The sequence below is a fragment of the Plecotus auritus genome (genome assembly GCF_963455305.1).
Source record: "Plecotus auritus genome assembly, chromosome: 7".
Taxonomy (NCBI): Eukaryota; Metazoa; Chordata; class Mammalia; order Chiroptera; family Vespertilionidae; genus Plecotus; species Plecotus auritus.
Window position 1 is genome coordinate 120,075,499 of NC_137774.1, and position 21,770 is coordinate 120,097,268.

The 21,770-nt window shown below is 37.9% G+C and overlaps 1 protein-coding gene across 1 annotated transcript in view; it reads right to left on the reverse strand.

Moving 5' to 3' along the window:
- LNPEP (leucyl and cystinyl aminopeptidase) overlaps nucleotides 1–21,770 on the reverse strand; it is an 89,565-nt gene that overhangs the window by 45,497 nt on the left and 22,298 nt on the right. Inside the window, 1 exon segment of the mRNA XM_080678497.1 lies at nucleotides 5,062–5,902. Coding sequence (XP_080534623.1) covers nucleotides 5,062–5,902 — 841 coding nt within the window.

Here is a 21,770-nt window from a genome sequence, read left to right on the forward strand (position 1 = left end):
AAAGAGAAATGCAAGTTTCCAATTAAGCAGAGGAATAAAACATTTGGGAAATCATCCAAACATGGCTGTAGAATAATCAGGGCAAGTGTGGCCCTGGTGTGCATATTTCAGGAGCCAGTTATTATGGTACATAGACAACTACCACTTTAGACATGATAGCCTCACTTGTTTAGGGCTAAATTTCCACTTTTAAAAGATAAGTATAAGAGTGTGGGATTTGTAGTTAGAAGATATAAACTCTTCAATTTACCACCCCTCTGACATCAGGCAAATCAATGACTTATGTCTCAATTTCCTTATTTATCAAATTTAGGACTGAGATAGGATCCCCAGACAAACACCTAGGGGTTATTTTTAGAATCAAATAAAACTTTTCATAATAAAAACTATTGGTATGCTATAAAGTCCTACATAGATGTTTATTATAAATGCTAGATAACTCTTCTTTCACAGTTAAAATTATTGTACTTTCTTTCTGTTAAGGATTTGTCCAAAGAATTGTTTCTATTGGGTAAACTGTAAAAAAGATAACAATCAACTTAAATGAAACCATTTAAATATATTACATTTCTAACATTACATTTCTTCACCCCACTCCTAAATTCTTACCCAGTTAACAAAAGATTTTGGAGGAAGGCCACGAGGGGGATAAAGTTTGTTAACAGCCATAATATTTGTTTGATGATAGCCATACTATTCATAAGAGAGTCTTTATGGACCATCACTTTGGATAAAACCTGGATCATAATATGCTAAGACAAATAAAATCTTAAATTATTGTTAAAAGAGATGTAATAATAACTATTTCACATAAAAGTCCCTTTGAGAAGGCTGCTGTTTGATGATACTTATAATCTATCTTACTTATGTTAAGTACCTTGAATCTTGTTTTTTTATTAGTGACTTCATTTGCTTTCAGAAATACCAGTTGCAGTTTGAGTACTACCTATAAATAGTGCTGAAGACAATTATGAATTAGCTGGGGGTCAGGTAAGAGAACTCAAAGCACTGGGGATAACAATGGATAAAGGAAAGGAGTGTGAACTAGGGAGGCAGTACAACACAGTGGTTAAGAATGTGGCCTCAGCCCAGCCAGTGTCGCTCAGTGGTTGAGCATTGACCCATGAACCAGGAGGTCACATTTCGATTCCTGGTCAGGGTACATGCCTGGGTTGCAGGTGCAGTCCCCAGTAGGGAGCCTGCAGGAGGCAGCTAATTGATGATTCTCTCTCATCATTGATATTTCTCTCTCTCTCTTTCTCTCTATGAGGTCAATTAAAACAATAATAATAATAATAATAATAATAATATTAATATTAATGTGGCCTCTGAGTTAAAATGGCCTTGGGTTTGAGTTTCCCCTCTGCTACTTGCTAGCCATAAATTGTTAAATGAGTTACTCTATGTGCCTCTGCCTCTTCATCCATAAAATAAATAAAATATTGCTATCCTGCTCTTAATGGGTTTAATAGGATAAACAACTAAACTTATAAAATGTTAGAACAGCTTCTAGCACTTCAGTTTTCAGTAAATATGGGCTATTGTTATCGTTGGAATTCAGGAAAGTGCTCATGAAGTTCACTATGGTTGTGAAAAAACAAGGGCCAGATCTTGAACTAAATCATGTTAGAAATGAGGAACTGCTAATGGATCCTAACATGATCAGATCTGTATTTCTAGAAATATGAGTCTGACAACACTGAAGAAGATGGGAGAAAAAGGAGAGAGGAAAGTGTGGTAAGATTAGAAGCCAGGAGATCAGTTAAGAAGATGTTTCAAGAGTTTAAGAAAAAGACAGACAGGCCCTAACCGGTTTGGCTCAGTGGATGGAGCGTCGGCCTGCGGACTGAAGGGTCCCAGGTTCGATTCCGGTCAAGGGCATGTACCTTGGTTGCGGGCACATTCCCAGTGGGGGGTGTGCAGGAGGCAGCTGATCGATGTTTCTCTCTCATCGATGTTTCTAACTCTCTATCCCTCTCCCTTCCTCTCTGTAAAAAATCAATAAAATATATTTTAAAAAAAAAAAGACAAATTGAAAGACAAAGAAATAAAACACATCCCCAACCTAAATTTGTTTACTAGTTCCTTTAACATCAGTTTTTTATCTAGACCTTAAGTCTAACATCAACAACTTCTAGATTTACTGGCCATTTTCACCTCTTAGATGACACTGGTAAGCTTCCTTTACCACAAGCAGTGTCAATACATGTTTGGCATTTACATATACTCTGATTTTCCAATCAATAAGAAATATATCCCTTAATTACTTTACCTACTTGTTTAAATATTTGTTCTTCTTAAACCTCAGAGGGGATAAAAAGTACAAAAAAACTTCTGTAATAGAACTATGCAAAATTAAAAGTGGGAAAAAGACCCAAAAAATTGCTTTGAATTATAGTTTTCAAATATCTTCAAAGGTATAAATAACCTGCTAAACTTTTATTTTGCATCACAATATGTATTCTTGTGGGGCACTCATTTTATCTAACCAAGTAGGTTAATCAATTTATATATTTTTTGTAACAGCAGAGTTTCACAGACTAATTTAAGATTTTAAAATACTATTTTTAATACTCTATTTCTTAATTTTAAGGAAGTGTGTTCCATTTCTCTAGCATTTTCCACACCTCAATCCAGCCATAGCAAGAGTCAACAAGTGACCATACCACAAACCATCTTATTCTGCCACATAACATTTCCCTCTCATTACATAGTGCAGGCACTATAGGACTCCTACTGCAAGGGCAATAATCTACTTGGAAGAGATGATAAAGGATTTGCCTCCAAGGGCAATAATCTGCTTGGAAGAGATGATAAAAGATTTGCCTCATAGGTTTGTTTGTACACTAAGAACACTTTTTTAATGTATATCCTACAATTCCTAGAATGACAGAGATTACGGAAGGAGAAGTAAAGCAAAGAAGCCCGAGCTACCATTGCAATTATAAATTTGCTTTTAATGTCAGATCCCATGAAGAGCCAGCATGCCATTTATTTTAAAGGCATTACATAAAAAGAGAAGAATTACTTATCAGAATAGGGCTAAAGATCCTGCTTTTGTCTCTTTCCCCATTTAAGAAAGATCAAAAAACTTTCTCAAATAGATTTTAAATATTCATTTCTATTTTTCTGAATACACCAGCATACATTAGCCAAATGGCATCAGTAATTCACATGCTGGTTTACAAAAATTATGAGACAATGCTCCAGCTGAGTGAAGCAGATCTAACAAGGACTTTGAGCACATAAGAAAATTGACATTATTGCTACTTTAAGAATAACCTGTATGCAGTGTACACTGCATCTTTCTGGAAATTCAAACTACATGCTATCAATACTAAGATGCAAAATACATGGTCTAAATAGGGAGCTGAATACTTTTATGTTTTGAGTCACTTTTAACAAATATATATATTAATTTCAGAGAAGAAGGGAGAGTGAGAGATAGAAACATCAATGATGAGAATCATTGATCAGCTGCCTCCTGCATGCCCTCTACTGGGCATGTGCGCTGACTGGGAATCAAACTGTGACCTCCTGATTCATAGGTCGATGCTCAGCCACTGAGCAACACCTGGCCAGGCTTGAGTCACTTTTTTAAAAAACCAAATTAAGTCTCTCTTAGATTTAAAAAAAAAAAAAAAATTCTGTCAAATTCAAAATAGCCAGTGGCATTAAAAAAAAAAAAAAAAAAGACAGCAAAGATTAAAGACACTAAAAATGACATATGTAACAACACATCTTAATACCCTCTTTCTCATTCACTAAGGACCTCCTAAAAGTTCCACACGTAAGGAAAATAGGTCTTAAAGAATAATCCATACTCTTAACTCTGCTTCCCACAGAGATCCTGTAAGGCGACAGAAAACTAGGTTCATCTTATCCCATATAATAAAGAGGTAATATGCAAATTAACCCTCACGCCCTCACAAGATGGCTGCATATGACCAGGCCGGCAGGGAGGTTAGTGAGGGATGACCAAATGACTGAACAAGCAGGCTGTGTGGGGCGACCAGGCTGGCAGGGGGGTTAGTGAGGGATGACCAAATGACTGAACAGCAGCTGCGTGGGGCTACCAGGCCGGCGGGGGGGGGGGGGGGGGGGGGGGGGGGGCCGGCTGTGAGGGACGACCAGGCCAATGAGGGGGGGCAGTTGGGGGTGACCAGGCCAGCAGGGGAAGCAGTTGGGGGCAACAGGCCAGCAGGGGGGGGGCAGTTAGGGGCAACCAGGCTGGCAGAGGGGGGCAGTTGGGGACGACCAGGCCGGCAGGGGGGGGCAGTTAGGGGTGACCAGGCAGGTGGGGGGGGTGCAGTTGGGATCAACCAGGCTGGCAGGGGGGGGGCAGCTGGGGGCGATTAGGCTTTGGGGGCGATTAGGCTGGCAGGGGAAGCAGTGAGGGGTGACTAGGGGTAGCGGGGGGGGCAGTTAGGGGCAACCAGGCCGGCAGAGGGGGTAAGTTGGGGGCGACCAGGCCAGCAGAGGGGGCAGTAAGGGGTGACCAGGCCAATAGGGGGAGGGGGAAGTTAGGAGCGACCAAGACGGCAGGGAGGGGGCAGTTGGGGGCGACCTGGCCAGCAGCAGGGGGCAGTTAGGGGCGATCAGGCTGGCACACAGAGGCAGTGAGGGGCGATCAGGCCGGCAGGGGGGGCAGTTAGGGGCAACCAGGCAGGCAGGCAGGTGAGCGATTAGGAGCCAGCGCTCCAGGATTGTGAGAGGATGCCCCGGATTGGAGAAGGTGCAGGCTGGGCTGAGGAGCACCGGGCCTCTAGTAATATATAAAAAACTCAAAATAATGTATGTTTTGTGATAAAGACTGTAATAGGTATAATCTTTATCCATTTCCTTCCATTAGCATGTCCCCAACCCCACCACTATATATATGTTCAAGGTTTTGACTAAGAAAGAAAAAGCACATTTTTCCAAATCTCCATTCTACTCTTTCACACATAACATCCTAAATGTTAAAGAATTGTAGTTACTGTCTCTGGGGTGGGCAAAGGAATCCATATTGCAGAAGTCTCACAGAGCAAAGAAACAGAATTATTTAAGAGGGCTACGTACTTTTTCTTATTATTTTCATCTGTGTAAGAGATACCATAAAACCCATAGTAAGAACTAGATATATTTGCCGAGTACTCTATCTTCAAGGTATAATTGTGCCCCTTAAGAAGGGCTTCCGGGGCAACAATGGCGATTTGTTCATGAAATGGATATTCCAGAACTTCAACTTGTTTTTCTTGGCTTGAAACTGCTGACATAAAGGTCACTCTTGAAATGTTATGGCCTGTGCTGTGAAGAATGATATTCCATGTGGCCTGAAGAGCCTGAAGCGAAATTGTCACAGAACCCTTGAATGTCATTGTGGTTAGGTTTGGGTGCAGGTTAAGTTCATAGTGCAGAGGCATAATGGCAGTGGGAAGCCTGACTTGCGCCCATGGAAACAACTTCCCATTGGTTGCAACTGGCTGAATTAGCCCCATTGATTGGTTTTTCTTATGGCAGCCTTCTTTGGTAAAGGTACATCTAGGCAGTAGATAAATCACCATTATTACAGAAATGGCAAGCAAAATGACAAAAGCACAGACCAGCATGGTCCTTGCAGAGGGTACTGAACAAGTCCCATCGGAGCTCTGCCTGTAGCCGGTTGCACTGTTCCGAAGGCCTGAGCTTCTGTTCATAAAGGACATGCCCAGCAGCTTGGCAGACGACTCATAATCCTCTTCCTCCTCATCCATCTCATGCTCACCCAGACCCCGCACCAGCAGTCGTGAACCCCGGGGCTCATACTCCACCTCGTCAGGCTCTAAAGGATGTAAACAAGGCTCTTTGGCTAAATCCACCACATCTGGTTCTTCCTCAAACATGCTGTTTTCAATCATATTCCTAGGGAGTGGAAGCCGATCTAAAAAAACAAAACATAAGGACAAGGCATAGAGTTAGGAAGAAAAGCTCATAATAAAATGTCTACTAGCAAGACTGCATTTAATCTAAGAATTTTTTATCACTAAGATTTATTTCCATCTCAGAGCTACTGAACTAATAAGATGCTATAATTTTCTTGTATCCATTAAAAACTCAGGCATAAATAAAAGTATACTAGTCATGAAACAAGAAAGCTAAATACAAAGGTTAGTATCAAAAAAAGGTAACTGAGATTAAATACTAATTTCCTTAATACACTCCTGCCCAACAACCTGGGCCCTTGTCCTAAACTTAAAAGGCCCTGCTTTGGCCTGATTCTGGTTGTGCCTGCCCCCCCTACCCCCCCACCCCCGGGTGAGGAGTCAATAATATCAAAGAGATGTGCCCTACCCACCCACAGTCCATATCCCCCTTATGGGGTACTGGCACCAGAACCCAGAATCCCTGCTTTTAGGGTCTCTGTGGGTCTCTTCTCTGACTCCCTAAGGAGAATCACTGGTGTGCTCTATATAGGCTTAAATAATAGCTAAACAAAAGGCTGGGTTATTTTTTTCTCCTGGTAGAGGGATGTTCCTGTTCCACAGCAAACTGAAAGTAGTAAATCATATAGAAAATTTCCATAATCAAGATATACTAAAAATAAAACAAAAGAATGGTAAAAATCAGATAAAACTGTAATCCAACCTATTTTCTCATGCTTCCAGAGCATTCAGACGTACAACATAAACCCTTCTGTAACAACCATTTTATATTCGCCATGAGTATAAGTGGACCTTGGGGTTGGGTAGTGGTAAAAGCTTTTATAAACTACAAAGAACCACAGTCTCCAACTTGCTAAGAGTCACTGAGAAAAAAGACTCAAAAAATAGATGAGTAAATAATCACACATAGATCAATAATTCCTAAGATCAGATCATTCAATGTTCTATTTTTTGTTGTTGCAATCCTTGCCCGAGGATATTCTTCCATTGATTTTTAGGGAGAGTAGAAGATAGAGGGAAAGGCAGAGAGAAACACTGATGTGAGAGAAACACATTGATTGGTTGCCTCCTGCTCGAGCCTAGACCAAGTCCCAGGCTGGTGAGGAGCCTGCAACCAAGGTACATGCCCTTGACCAGAATTGAACTTGGGACCCTTTGGATCCAATGAGCCAAACCGGCTAGGGCCATTCAATGTTCTTTATTTAAGAATCACACAATTTTAGCTTTTAAGGGATCTCAAAAGTTTGATCATTGAAACCCCCATTAAACTTTCCTACAAGGTACTTTATACATATCATTTCTAACTCTCACAACAATTCTATAAAATGGAAAGTATTATACCTATTTCAGACAACTGTTGGGTTAATTTATCTTCATACAATCACAGTTATTTAGTCACAAAACTGAAACTGGAGCTTAGTTCTAAAAACCTGATAACAAATTTTAGATTCTTTCCATTATAATGTTGCATGCCCCTACTCAACTAATTCAATAAGTGATGAGCGCTTTATATAAATTATTTATTTTGTATTTGTCAATGAAGTTGCTAAGAGTATTATTTCTCCATCAGCAGAGCAAACTTACATAAAATTACTTAATATCTAGCTTAACAGAAATGCCAAGTATTTTGTGCTATTCAACAAACACTAAATAACAGTGGCAACTCATAATCCATGAAACAAAGTATCAATAAATATTAAGACAAAATTTATAGTCTTGCTGCTCAAAACTAGCTTTTTAGAAGAGCAGACTCTCAAGTCCCTTCCCTCAATCTGAATTTTAATAAATCCTCAGGTGATTTAAGTGCCCATAAGTTTGAGAAGCACTGGTGTAAGCCTTCTTCTCCATGATCAGCTAGACACTAGTCACTCCATGCCTGGGTGTGCTCCTGCCATCCCAAACTGCTTTCTACTCTGAGAACAAGCCAGGCTGCTATTTCATGCTGTCCTCCACATGCCTTCTCTCCTCTCTGTTCCCTTCGCCTACAATGTCATCATTTCTCCTTTCCATCCAGTCCACCTGGTGAACACCTGCTATTCCATAACTCAGCTGAACTTGCTACAATGTAAATAACAAAACTTACTTATTTTTTCTTTATTACCTTTTAAAATACATATTCTTTCACTTTATCTCACCCCTTTCTTTTGCTTTGGGAGCATAGAAATACCTATTAGGTTGCCTTTTCCTTCCTCCTCTCCATCCTAAACTGTACAAAAGCTATGCTAGTTTAAGTTTTCTTTGAATAAAACTTTTAATCACTTTCTCGGTGTGGGTTTAGCAAGTTACCATCTATCCATCTCCTGTGTATGATCTGGAAATGGAAGAAGGGTGATAGTTATAACATCCTGCTTTGGGAATTTAGTCTCCTAAACTTCCTATAGCACCCCAATTTCTGTGACAAAGTTTTGTTTTATTTTGATAGTTTACCGTGTTTGGGAGTCTAGTTGACAGCAAATATTGCTGTAATTGAATTAAATTTTTTTTTAACTCTTAATGAACAATTAATGGTTAGAAATCTTCTGTGGTAAGTTTTTAGTACCTGGCCATGCTGCAGATTAGTTGCTTAAATTTGCCTTTTCATTTTAAAATGTCTAAAAGACCTTCTTTTATGATTAAAAAAAAAAAATCTCACATAGGAAGACTATGTTCTCTTAGGCATCTGTCCATGTGTTTTGTTCTGTGTCAGACCTGATATAGACAATAATGGGGGTCTGGGCAGTATGGTTTCGTTTAATAAATTTCTAAACTAACTCTAGGTATGATCTCAGCTTAATATTTAGAGCATTTCCATTCCTGAATTCATCTATCCCTCTAGAACTTTGTTTTTGAGTTTTTGGATTCCTAAGCCATGCCCTGTTTAAAGCCAAGGGATAATCCACAGTCTGACCATTTTAGCATCTCCTGTCCCAATTCATCAACTTCAAAACTTTGACAAGGACTTAGTCAGATGCCTGTCAAAATCCAGATAACTTTATTATTTCTCACCCAGTCGGATTAATACGTATATAGAATTTTAATCTTTCGTAAATGGAACACATCAACCCATCTGCTTTTATTGCCCATTAGAAACAAACTTTTGTATATGTGTGCAATCATATCAAGTTAAATATATCAAATGAGGGGAAATCACTTTTATTACAGGTAGCCGATGAAGACTGTACTTTAAGCCTATTTAAGAAAATGTTGCTTTAGATCCTGAAGTTGGTAAACTTTGATCTTAGCATTAAGTTATAATGTAACACATGACTACCCCTTTGTCACATGGGATTTATTCACATTGAAAGAAGGCGTCTTAAAGAAACAGGAAATTTTCTAAAACCTCTTAAATCCACATATACAAGCTCTCTATAAGCCAAGAGCAAAGAATGTCCTAGTTGAAATATTTCAGTTTTAAATAACATAGGCCCATGTGGTTATAATCTGAGAAAGCTGAAGACATTTCTTTTCATCAGATACCATGAATTGGTGTTCCTCAATGTTGTCTATGGACCAGCGCCAATCGGCAAATTGTTTATCTGTCTGAGACAGGATACACATAGAAAATTAGTATTTGAGAACTACTACAGAAATTTCAGAGTAATTTTATAATCTGTCAAATTCAAAAGGGAACATATTTTTCATGTCTTTTTTCATTTTAGTTTTCCAAGGATTCATTTTTTATATGCCTACAAGATTTCTGCAACAGATTAAAAACAAAAAAGAAACCTTAGTTCTTCATCTCAGATAATGTGAGAAGCAATGAGTTGCATTGTCACAATAAAGGCAATCCAGGTCAATATAAAGTTCTCAAACTGTCACAGTAGCAGTGGAAGTAAAAAGGAGAACATGACAATGAGTTGTGTTGAAGGAGAATTACACAGGAATTTTTGAAACCAGCTTGGGCTGGATGGGACTGTAGGGTGAAGAGACAGAGGTAAGTATAGGTCAATTCTCTTTACAATTCTGGCTTGGATAACTAAAAGAAGGAATGCCATTCACTGAGATTGGAAAATATAGGTTTTCATACTCTCTCTTTTTTTGGGGGGGGGGCGGGGGGGTCAATAGTGAGAACAGAGTATGAGATGGTATTTGGTATGGGATATGGGACATGCCATATTTAATATCTGTCAGATAGCCAAGTGAAGGTATTTGATTAATAGCATATTATAGAGTTAAAGGCCTAGCTTCATTTTATTTTATTTTAAAGGCCTAACTTTAGACAGAAGTTAAAATCCTGGCTCTTTCACTAAATGTTTGATCTCAAACAGGTTACCAAACATGCTTTAGTTTCACCTTCCTTACCTATAAAGGACTGTTAAAAGTAAAAGTAAAGCTATGGCAAACATGGTGAAGAACTTGAATTAAAAAGAGCAAACTTCCAACAGACTTTAATTCCTTCAAATTACCATCATATTTTCAGAGAAAATAAAATGGAGTGTATTTCCAAATCAATAAGCCAAAAACAATTTTACAAGAATAGGGCTAATAAAAATAAGGCTTCTTGGGCAGATACGAGATTTACTATATTTAATTAGGTAATACAGCAACCAAATTAGGCTCTAAAAATAAAAGATTAGTCTTCTGAGGCCCCAATGACACATTTAAATAGAGCTAAAAACTCCAAGCCTGAGACAGCATTTAAATCTCTCCAAATGGAAACTTCATTAAATTTCTGAAGTGATGGCTAATTACCAAAAAAAGTAACTATCTGCCTATGAGCAATCTTCTTTCATCAAAGAGATTTTATTTTAAAGACATTTAAGCTTAAAAAGAAAAGAAAAAGATTACAATTTAGAACAAAAGAAGGTGACTTTTTTGAACAGCTCTAATCTGACAAAAAATTCTCCACCCACCCCCAATCCCAATGCTTATGGTTAAGTTACAAGTCTAGATATGTCATCATCTCATCGGAATCTGAAGGGCAGTCATTAAGAAAGAACAAGTTTTGAAGATGTTCTAAGTAGTCCCTTCCCCCACATCCTGTTTCCTTAAATCTCAATGCATAAGCAGTATCATAAAACACAAACACAGAAAGTCTTGTGTGCATTTCTACTGTTACCCCTAAAATATAGTTATTTTTCACAAACCACATTTATTTTTCAGTTGAGAGGCCCAAGGTCATAACCCAGGATTCAAGATCCAAGTAAGGTCTTTCTCTCTTCTGTTCCCCTCTCCCCTTTTCTGAAGAAAGAAGTGAATGGATGACTGAGGGTTAGAGGCAAGATCAGAGAGAAAAGGTTCAGTTCATGAGCACCATAAGCTCCCTTTACTCTCTTCAGTTATAAGAGAGACTAAGATTTATTTTTCCCTTTTATGAAACCCCTACAGTTCACTTCAACACATATAAAAATGCTGTTGGAGATTTGAACCTCCAATATGACAGAGTAACCTGTACCAGACACTTTCTCCTCTTGTAAACAACTATTAAAACAATGCAACTATTTTGAGGTATTGGGTAACAGACAGCACAAGAATGTGATCTCTGAGAGAAGGAAAAGGTGAGCCCATATTTTCTCTGATTCTCTGCCTAAGGACAATTTCCTCATTGGTACAGTGAGCTAAACTGCAAGCAGAGCAGGGCTGGTGGACAGAGACAGGGCACCAGAGAGGAGGGAACTGTGCAGGGGCGGGGAGGGGCATAAAAGGTTTGTACACGGGTATCCTGAGAGTCCTTAATCAATGCAGGACATAACTACATGAGGCTTACCAAAGGGTGGCTGTGATAAGGTTAATATAGAATAGAAAAGCTACAAGTCAAGCAGAATAGGAATACATTGGCAATCTAACCCAAGACTGAGCAAAGAGAACTCATTAGCACTCTAGGCATCAACTTGAAACACTAGAAAGGCTTCACTTTAAGAGCAAAAGCACACCCAAGAATAAGGTCTGCTCTAGCCCCACACTAACAAAGTTTAAAACCAAGCCCTAATAAAATTCATAGGGGATACAGACTTTGGAGGAGTCTTGCTACATTAGAGGGGCCTGAGAAAAAACCTTGAGCCTTCCACAGATCTGTCCTAATAAAATAAAGAACCAAGCTTACACAAAGTTGAGCCAGTAACTAAACTGCCTACTAAAACAAAAGCCAATACTCTACAAAGAAATTTTTTTAAATATTCAGTATCTCAATAATGTATCATCAACACTGTCCAATACATAATGAAAAATTGCTGGACATTCAAAGAAACTAGAAAATGTGATCCATAGAAAAAAACTAAGTCATTAGAAACAGGCTTTAAGTTGACCCAGACACTGTATTTAGTAGAAACTTTAGAGTGGCTATTAGAAATATGTCTCAAAGAGTAAAGAAAATGTGTTCAAATAATAACAACAACAACAAAAGAGAATATATGAACAGATGGGAATCTCAGAGAGAAACTAAAACTAAAAACAAAACAAAAAAACAAAAACAAACAACAAAAAAGTAAGAAAAAAATTAAAATCATAGGACTGAAAGGCTCAATAACTAAAATGAAAAACTCACTGATTGGACTTAGTAGATTGGAGATAGCAGAAGAAAGAGTCAATGAACTTGACAGGTCACTAGTCACTAGCAATTATTAATTTTAGGAACAAAAAGAAAAAGGGATTAAAGAAAAATGAACATAGCATCAGGGATTATCAGGACAATATCAGATGGCTTAACAGATACATAAGAAGATAAAAAAAATAAGAGTTAAAATTAAATTAAGTTTGATGAAAGCACTATTTACCAGATCCAAAAAAAAACTCATCAAATTTCAAAAATAATAAATACGAAGAAAATCATACCTAGTTACATCATGATCAAACTGCTAAAGACCTAAGAGAAAGAGAAAAAATTTTAAAGGAGCCTGAAACAAGTGTGTATATAAAAAAGAAAAATGTAATGGAAAATACACTAGACAGATTTTGAAGAGGCTGGAATAAAAAAATTGTCAACTCAGAATTCTATACCCAATGAAAATATCATTCAAAAAAAAAAAGATAAGGACATTTTCGAATAAATGAAAGCTGACAGATTAATTTCAAGCATATGAACACTTTAAAAAAATTATAAAGGAGGTTCTTTAGGCTGAAGGGAAATTAAACCAGAAAGAAATTCAGATCTTCAGGAAGGAAATAAAAAAGTCAGAAATTACAAATAAATTGATATGAATAAAATTTATATTCTTTTTTAAAAATTATTGATTGATTTGAGAGCAAAACATTGTTGTTTCACTTATTTATGCATTCACTGATTGCTCTGTGATTGTGCCTTGACCAGAGATCAAACCGCCAACCTTTGTGTATTGGGACAATGCTCTAATCAACTGAGCTACCCTGACAGGGCAAAAGTTTATGTACTTTATTTCTTCTTAAAATTTCCTTAAAAGACTATATTTTAAAACTCCCTTCTTAAAGTAAGAATAATATGTTAGTTTTTAACATATATAAAAATAAAAGAAATGACAACAAGAATACAAAGAATGGAGAGGGTGAATAAGGGGAATTATATTAAATTGTATTTGTGAACTGAAAAGGAAAAATGAGAAGTAGAAAGTGAGAAGGATCAAGTGTAAAATGTTAAGTGATACAATACTGATTACAAACAGACTTTAGTAAGTTAAAACTGCATATCATGAGCCTTACAGTAATCAATGAAAAAGTAATTTAAAAGATGTATAGGTAAGAAGCCAACAGAGAAAATACAATGAAATATTAAAAACACCCAATTAACCCAAGCATTACTAGAGAAACAGAGAATAAAAAAACAAAAGGAATAAATGAAAACAATGTCAAAATGGTGGACTTAAACACAACCACATAATTACATTAACTAAGTGGGTCAAAATTCCAACTAAAGGATGGAGACTGTCACACTGGATTAGAAAAAAAGCAAAACTCAAGGATGTACTAGCTGTACGATATACATTTTAAATTTAAATATACAAATACCAAGTGTACCGGTTAATAGCAGATTTTGTAATCAAAGAAAACATGATAATTTCAAGAGAAACATCAAAAGTGCTTTATTCAAAGTAATGTCCATCGCTAGCTACACATTCCCCCCCCGCCCCGCCCCCATTTTTCAGGTAATTTGTGGATACCGTCCAACAGAACTTTTCTTGTTTTGAAGCAAACCATTCAGAGACCCAATTTTCCACTTCTTTGTATGTTTTGAAATGCTGCTCAGAAAGTGCGTGTGCCATCGATCGGAACAAGTGGTAATTTGAAGGAGCAAGGTCTGGTGAATACAGAGGGTGGGTTAATACTTCCCAGGCAAGATCTTTTAACGTGTCTTTAACTGGTTTTGAAGTGGTGCGTTATCATGAAGCAAAATTACTTTGCCGTGTCTTCTGGAACATTCTAGTTGTTTTACGATCAAAATGTGGTTCAAATTGATTATTTCTTGTCAGTAGCGATCAGTATTAATGGTTTCACCTGGTTTTAGAAGCTCATAATACACCACACCTTCCTGATCCCACCAAATGCAGAGCATTGTCTTCTTTCCGAAGCGATTTGGCCTTGCAGTCGATGTTGATGGTAGACCTGGATCAACCCATGATTTTGTGCTTTTGGGATTCTCAAAATAAATCCACTTTTCATCGCCAGTCACAATTCGATTCAAAAAAGGCTTCTTTCGTGTCGTTGAAGCAATATTTTACTGATGACTTTTTGGTTTTCCATTTGTCTTTTGTTCAGTTGATGTGGCACCCATTTTCCTTCCTTTAAAATATTTCCCATTGCTTGTAAACAATCGGAAATTGTTTGCTGAGCAACGTTTAATCTTTCTGCAAGTTGTTTTTGAGTTTGACATGCATCTTCATCCAATAATACTTGTAATTGTTGGTCTTCAACCTTTTTCGGTTGACCTGGACGTTCTTTGTCTTTCACATCGAAATCATCACTTTTAAAGTGTTTAAACCAGCATTCACAGGTATCTTGAGATGGAGCATGTTCACCATAAGCTTCCCGAAGTACTCAGCAGCACTTTTCTTCAAAATAAAGTAATGAATGAAAACTTCCCACAAATGCTTTTTGGCACGAAATTCGACATTTTTAAATGTAAAAATATATATGATGTTAACACCTTCAGCAAATTTGACATATGAAGTTTTGAAGCTTATTGTCAATACAACAAAACAGCATACATATCAAATCACATATATATCAATATATGTGTAACTCCATCTATTGAAAAAAATCCGCATTATTAACTAGTACAGCTAGTAAGTTAACAAAGTAGAATAAAATTTTATGATGATAAAAGAAGAAACTCATCAGGATAAGATACTAACCTTAAATAAAAATGTACCTAAGAATAGAGCTTCAAATTTTATAAAACAGAAAATGGTAAAATTCAAGAAGAAATTGAAACATACACAACCATAATTAAAGATTTTTATCATCTCTATCGTCATAATTGCATGAATAAGTAGACAACAAATAAGTAAAGCCATAGGCTATCTGAACAATACTATCAACCAATTTGGTCTGACATTTATAGAACATTATACCAAATAACTGCAGAATAGATATAAAACATTCATTAATATGGATTATAGGCTGGGCCATAAAATAAATGTAATAAATTTCAAAAGACAAACCTAGCTTTTTTCAGAGACTATATTCTCTGACCACAATGGAAACAATTTAAAAAATCATAACAATAAATTATCTAGATACCTAGATATTTGAAAATAAAAAATAAACGTCTAATAATCCATGAGTCAAAGAATAAATGACAAGGTATTTAGAAAATATCTGAAATAATTCAAAATTTGAGAGAAATTTACCACTTAAGTGTATATATTAGAAAAAGGTTTAAGATAAATGTTATGTTTCCACCCTAAAAATCTAGAAAAGAATAGCAAATTAAATAGAAATGGAAGAAGTAATAAAGAATAGAGCAGAAATTAATGAAACAGAGGAACAACAGAAAATTAATTGAGCAAAAAATGCTTCTGGAGGACAGTAAGGCAGTCTTATTGGCTCTAAATCATATTCTTCTAGAAACTGGCCTAAAAATCCGCATAAATCAAGTATAGCAGATCTCCAAGACTAATTTTTCATATCTCCCCAAAAGTTTAGTTAGGTTCATTAAAGAGACAAATCAGAATTGATTCCTTGGCTACAGACAGAGACTCTCTTTTACAAGCCCAACAGTCTTATCTGTCCCTCTTTCAAGACTATCCGGCAAACACAAAATCATTTAGCTAGTGATAATACTAGTTATACTCAAATTTAGAAATACGTATTTTCTCCCCGTACTCTTAAATAAAAATCTAGGGAAATTTTTTTTGTTAATGCAAGTATTTAAAATGAACCAAACAAGTTCCTTCGAAACCTCATATGATCTCTTCAAAAGTAAAAAAGTATTCCTAAGAAAAAAAAACTATACTTAACTCATCTATTTCTATATTTAAATTTTTGCATATTTTTAAAAAATGAAAAACCTTTTTAAGTGCCCATTTAAAATTTTAACTGAGTAATTCTCAACAGGAAAATCTAAAGGTAAAAAAAAGGCCTCATTTTTAAACATCTGAATTAAAGTGCTTACTTCATTTAGGGTAGTCACAACTCTGAGGCTCATTCTGCAGAAATACAACTATCTTGTAATAGTTCAGATTACAATTATATGAAATCAATCTCCACAGCTAGCACCTCTGTTCTGAATCTCAGTGACCCAATGACCAAAACCTATATATAAACTAACTAAATCGGTCCTTGGCTCTCAGCCACATTTCTGCAAATCCCAAAGGACACACAACCACGCACAGTGCCTGCTCTGCCTCTGACTAGTATGAGACCACACACATGTTATAAACTTCTCAGTTTCTCTCAAGCATGCATGGCTGCTGTGACCACTTCATCATCAGACCCTTATCCCACCATCTTCACTCTCCTCAGCCCACAGGCTTGTCTTTTCTCCCTCTTTAATTACACTATTCCAATGTAATGGTTTGAAATTCCTAGTTTCTTTTACCTTTTAAAAATCAATTCAACTATTATTGGAAAAAAGGTCCCACTCTCTTTCTCCTACTCTCCTCTAAACATTAAGATGCCTATCTGTTGTCTTAGGATGAAAAGGTTAGAAGAACTGCAATAAATAAATGCTTAGGTGGGCCCTGAAAAAAATAACCCAGTGAGACATCCACAAATATTGTTTCCTCCCAATGGTAACTCTCTGGACAATCTCGGAAAAGCTTGATTTAGAGTAAACTCGACATTATCTAGTCATTATTCTAAAGTAATTCTGCCAAGTTAGAAAATTATCCAGTGCAGGCTTGCTTCTCCATAGCCTCTGTCCACAGAGTTGTGTTTATAATTAGACTGTGCAGTGTTAATTGTGCTGGCTGCCCTGCCAATATTCTACAGAAACTACCAGGAGAGATCAAAACAACCATTCCCCAATTATGAGTCATCTCTCTCCACACTACACACCACTCACTGGCAGCTTCTGAAACCTGGAAAATGGAAGCTGTGCATACTACATGCTTATACAAGTCTTCCACATTTATGATGAAATACTAAGTTCCAAAAACTGCTTCAGATACTTTTCTAGACTAATGGGTACATTTTAATCTTAGTAACTTTTCACTTATTAAAGAATTACAATCTGAAGGACAGAAGGTGTAGAAAAATTTCAAGGCCTGGTATACCATAGGGAAGGGAATTTCTGCATAAGTAAACTACAATTATAAATTTTGCTTCACACTTAGACAATGCCTCTGTATCTCTAGTACCTAGCGGGGAAGAAGCCTGCAATAAATGCTGAAAAGTTGAAATGAAAGTAGCAACACCCAATACATTAAAAGGCAGTACCCAATACATTAAAAGGCAGTATTAATTAATGAAAATTATCTCCATGTCTGCTCATAAATTCTCCAGGGGCTGAACCCAGGTTCACTGAAACCTGTAGTAAGATAAAATTAACATGCTAGCTATGAGGGCATCAAAGTCCTTCTAACACCTACTGTGATGCAGGGCTTAGTAGTTACCTCAGTGATCATGGGCTCTGAGTCACCTCATTTCATCACCAGTGAACAATGATTCTTCAGACTTCTTACTACATTTCCTCTTGTTTTCTTAAAGTCAATATTTAACTTAAATTCATTATGGTTTAGGAGGCATAAAGTGTAGTAAATAGAAACCTGGGGACTTTAATTCTGGCTCCACCATGTAAGTGTGTGTTGAAACTTCAGTTTTCTCACTTTAAAATGGGAATAATAACTGGCTTGCCAGTTATTAGATTATCATTGCCCAATAAGTGGGTCACACCACTTTGCAAACTATAAAGTGCTACATTAATAAAGTATTTATTGCTAATATATTATTAAGTAATTAGGGTAGGAGCTTCAAAAGCATAAGCAAATAAACACTTTTACTTTTCAGCCAAGCACACTAGTATTTCTCTTTAAGATCCATCAGAAAATTTCCCCCCACACTTTAACTGTAAAAGATGATGCTTAAATGTTGCTCACAGCACTTATCAGTAGATACTAGTAAAGCCAGAAGAGCCCAGAAACCTCATTTTGTCTTCTGCGCCATAAATACCAAATAATAACACAGGCAACAACTTTGGCCTCTTGAAGTCTTTCAGAATCAGCACCAGTGGTGTCCACGGAGGACTTCAGGCAGTGTGGAACAAGGTAACTTCAGATAATCCTGTTTCAGAGATTTTAATATACAGGTTTTACATCTGACTTCTAACACATTTGTCCATGGCTGTCTTGACTGTAAAGACACTATAACTATTCTCAAAATATCCCTAGGGACTAGTGTATCTAAAGGCTATGCTCATTTGCTATAATTGCATTCACACAATAAAACAGATATTAAATGACAGATACAATTTGTTAAGACAGCAATTTAAATTTATATACTGCTCAAGATTTTCTAGTTGAAATAGCCTAAAGGGCAGCATTACATAGACATTGATTTGACCTTACCAAACTAAAATATTCAGTCAATAAAATTTCCACCATTTTCAAATTCTACGCTGTATTAGATTTACTCTATCTAATCACAATTGCTATTTTCTGTGCAGTTCTGCATTCCTATGAGCAAAAATCAACATTTTAGTGCTGGGAGGAAGACACAAAAAAGATGAACTACTTGCTAGTTTAATGTTGTAGCTCTGAAGCACAATTTTTTTATTGTTTAAAGTATTACATATAGTATTACATATGTCTCCTTTTTCCCCCATTGACCTCCCCCCAGCCACTCTCCCCCCCCCCCCCCGCAGCGCATATGCCCTCACCTCCCTAGTGTCTGTGTCCATTGATTATGCTTATATTATATGCATGCATACAAGTCCTTTGGTTGATCTCTAACCACTCCTCCCCTGCCTTCCCACTGAACTTTGACAGTCTGTTTGATGTGAAGCACATTATTTTAAATATCTGTCAAGGAGAACATTTAAGAGGAAAAGGAGGCATTCTTGCTAGAGAATGTCAATGACCAACGAGAGTATCAAACAAAAACAAGAGCTGTGGCTACATAAAGAATCTGCATAAAATGTTTCAGATACAGAGTTTAATGTCAAAAATCAAGGATTGAAACAAATAAATACCTGAGATAATACAAACCTTAACTTGTAAAACAATAATAAAATAGTAAAGGAAGAGTCATTTCTTTCAGTAAAGGAAGGATATATTTCATTTCAACAAACAAGGTGGATGTTCTTTTAACAAACTTCCAAATTAACCAATGTTTTCCATTTCCTGGGTAAGACATTTTCTGATGCCAACTGCCTTGTGAATGCCTACAACTAAAGGGTTACTCTCTAGAACAGTGGTTCTCAACCTTCCTAATGCCGCGACCCTTTAATAAGTTCCTCATGTTGTGGTGACCCCCAGCCATAAAATTATTTTCGTTGCTACTTCATAACTGTAATTTTGCTACTGTTATGAATCGTAATGTAAATATCTGTGTTTTCCGATGGTCTTAGGCTCTACAGCAGCGGTTCTCAATCTGTGGGTTGTGACCCTAAGACCATTGGAAAACACAGATATTTACATTACGATTCATAACAGTAGCAAAATTACAGTTATGAAGTAGCAACGAAAATAATTTTATGGCTGAGGGTCACCACAACATGAGGAACTTATTAAAGGGTCGCGGCATTAGGAAGGTTGAGAACCACTGCTCTAGAAGGTCCAAGCATTTATGCATCTGCATTCTTACCGAGAATAAGCCAGTTTATGCTATTTAAAATTATAATTGCAGTTATGTAATAATTAAGTATTACATTAAATGAAAAAATACAAAAATGAATAGTTTCTATGAAAATTGGGTTATGTATCAGAAAGACCCTAAAAAAGCAAGACCCCAAAATAACGCTGCTGCCAAATTAAGTATTAGCAAGAAAAGCAAAAAGAATGGGGGACAAGGGTCCTAAAAGGATATTTGCACCCAGGCTTCAAAGTGTTTAAGTTCTCAAACCACCTGAAAAAAAAGGACCTAGAAATTATAGATGCAACATGGGCAGCACATATCATCCTATCTAATAAAAGAGTAATATGCAAATTAACCACCACTCTGCTACACCCACAAGCCATGCCCACCAGCCACACCCACCAGCCAATCAGGAGCGAATATGCAAATAAACCCAACCAAGATGGCTACGGCCACAGAGAGCAGGAGGGAGGCTTGGGTTTCCCCGGCAATGGAGGAAGCCAAGCTTTCCGCCTGCCCTTGCCAGCCTAGGCCTCCACTCAAGGCTACAAAGTTTCAATGATAGAAGATACATAAATCCAAACAGAAATGGTGGCAGCCACAGAGCTGGAAAGAGCAGGAGGCTAGGGTTGCCCCCGGCGATGGAAGAAGCCAAGCTTTCCACACACCCTGGCCGGCCCAGGCCTCGCTTAAGGCTACAAAGTTTCAATTATAGAAGATACATAAATCCCAATAGAAATGGCTGCTGCCACAGAGCAAGCAGAAGGCTTGGCTCCGCTCCAGGCTACAAAGTTTCAATTGTAGAAGATAAATAAACCCCAGATACCAGGGCCTCCGCTTGGGTCGCCAGGGGGCGTGGCCGGCCTGCAAACCACCACAGGCCCCTCGCCCAGGCCGCCCCACGGGAACCCCCACCCTGATCTGGGACACCCTTCAGGGCAAACCAGCTGGCCCCCTCCCGTGCACCAGGCCTCTATCCTATCTAATAAAAGAGTAATATGCAGATTGACCATCACTCCAACACACAAGATGGCTGCCCCCATGTGGTCAAAGATCCTGCCCCCATGTGGACACAAGATGGCCACCACAAGATGGCCAGCAGGGGAAGGCAGTTGGGAGGGACCAGGCCTGCAAGGGAGGGCAGTTGTGGGCGATCAAGCCTGCAGGGGAGGGCAGTTAGGGGTGACCAAGCTGGCAGAGGAGGGAAGTTGGGGGCGACCAAGCCTGCAGGGAAAGGCAGTTGGGAGGGACCCAGGCCTGCAGGGGAGAGCAGTTGTGGGGGACAAGGCCTGCAGGGGAGGGCAGTTAGGGGTGACCAGGCCTGCAGGGGAGGGCAGTTAGGGGAAAACAGGCTGGAAGGGGAGCAGTTAGGCATCAATCAGGCTGGCAGGGGCGTGGTTAGGGGGTGATCAGGCTGGCAGGCAGAAGCGGTTAGGGGCAATCAGGAAGCCAGGCAGGCTAGCAGTTGGGAGCCAGCAGTCCTGGATTGTGAGAGGAATCCCAGATTGGAGAGGGTGCAGGCTGGGCTGAGGGACACACAGCCCCGTGCACAAATTTTGTGCACCGGGCCTCTAGTATACAAGAAAGACGTAGAACTCTAATCAATGGGCCCATATGGAAAACAAAAGCTTCAGTCAATAAGATGGTATTATCAACTAAGTTTATACACTTTGACTTGAAATGCTAGAGGAATGTATTTTATGGTTTCCATTTTCCCCTAGGTTTAAAAAGTATTATGTTCCATGT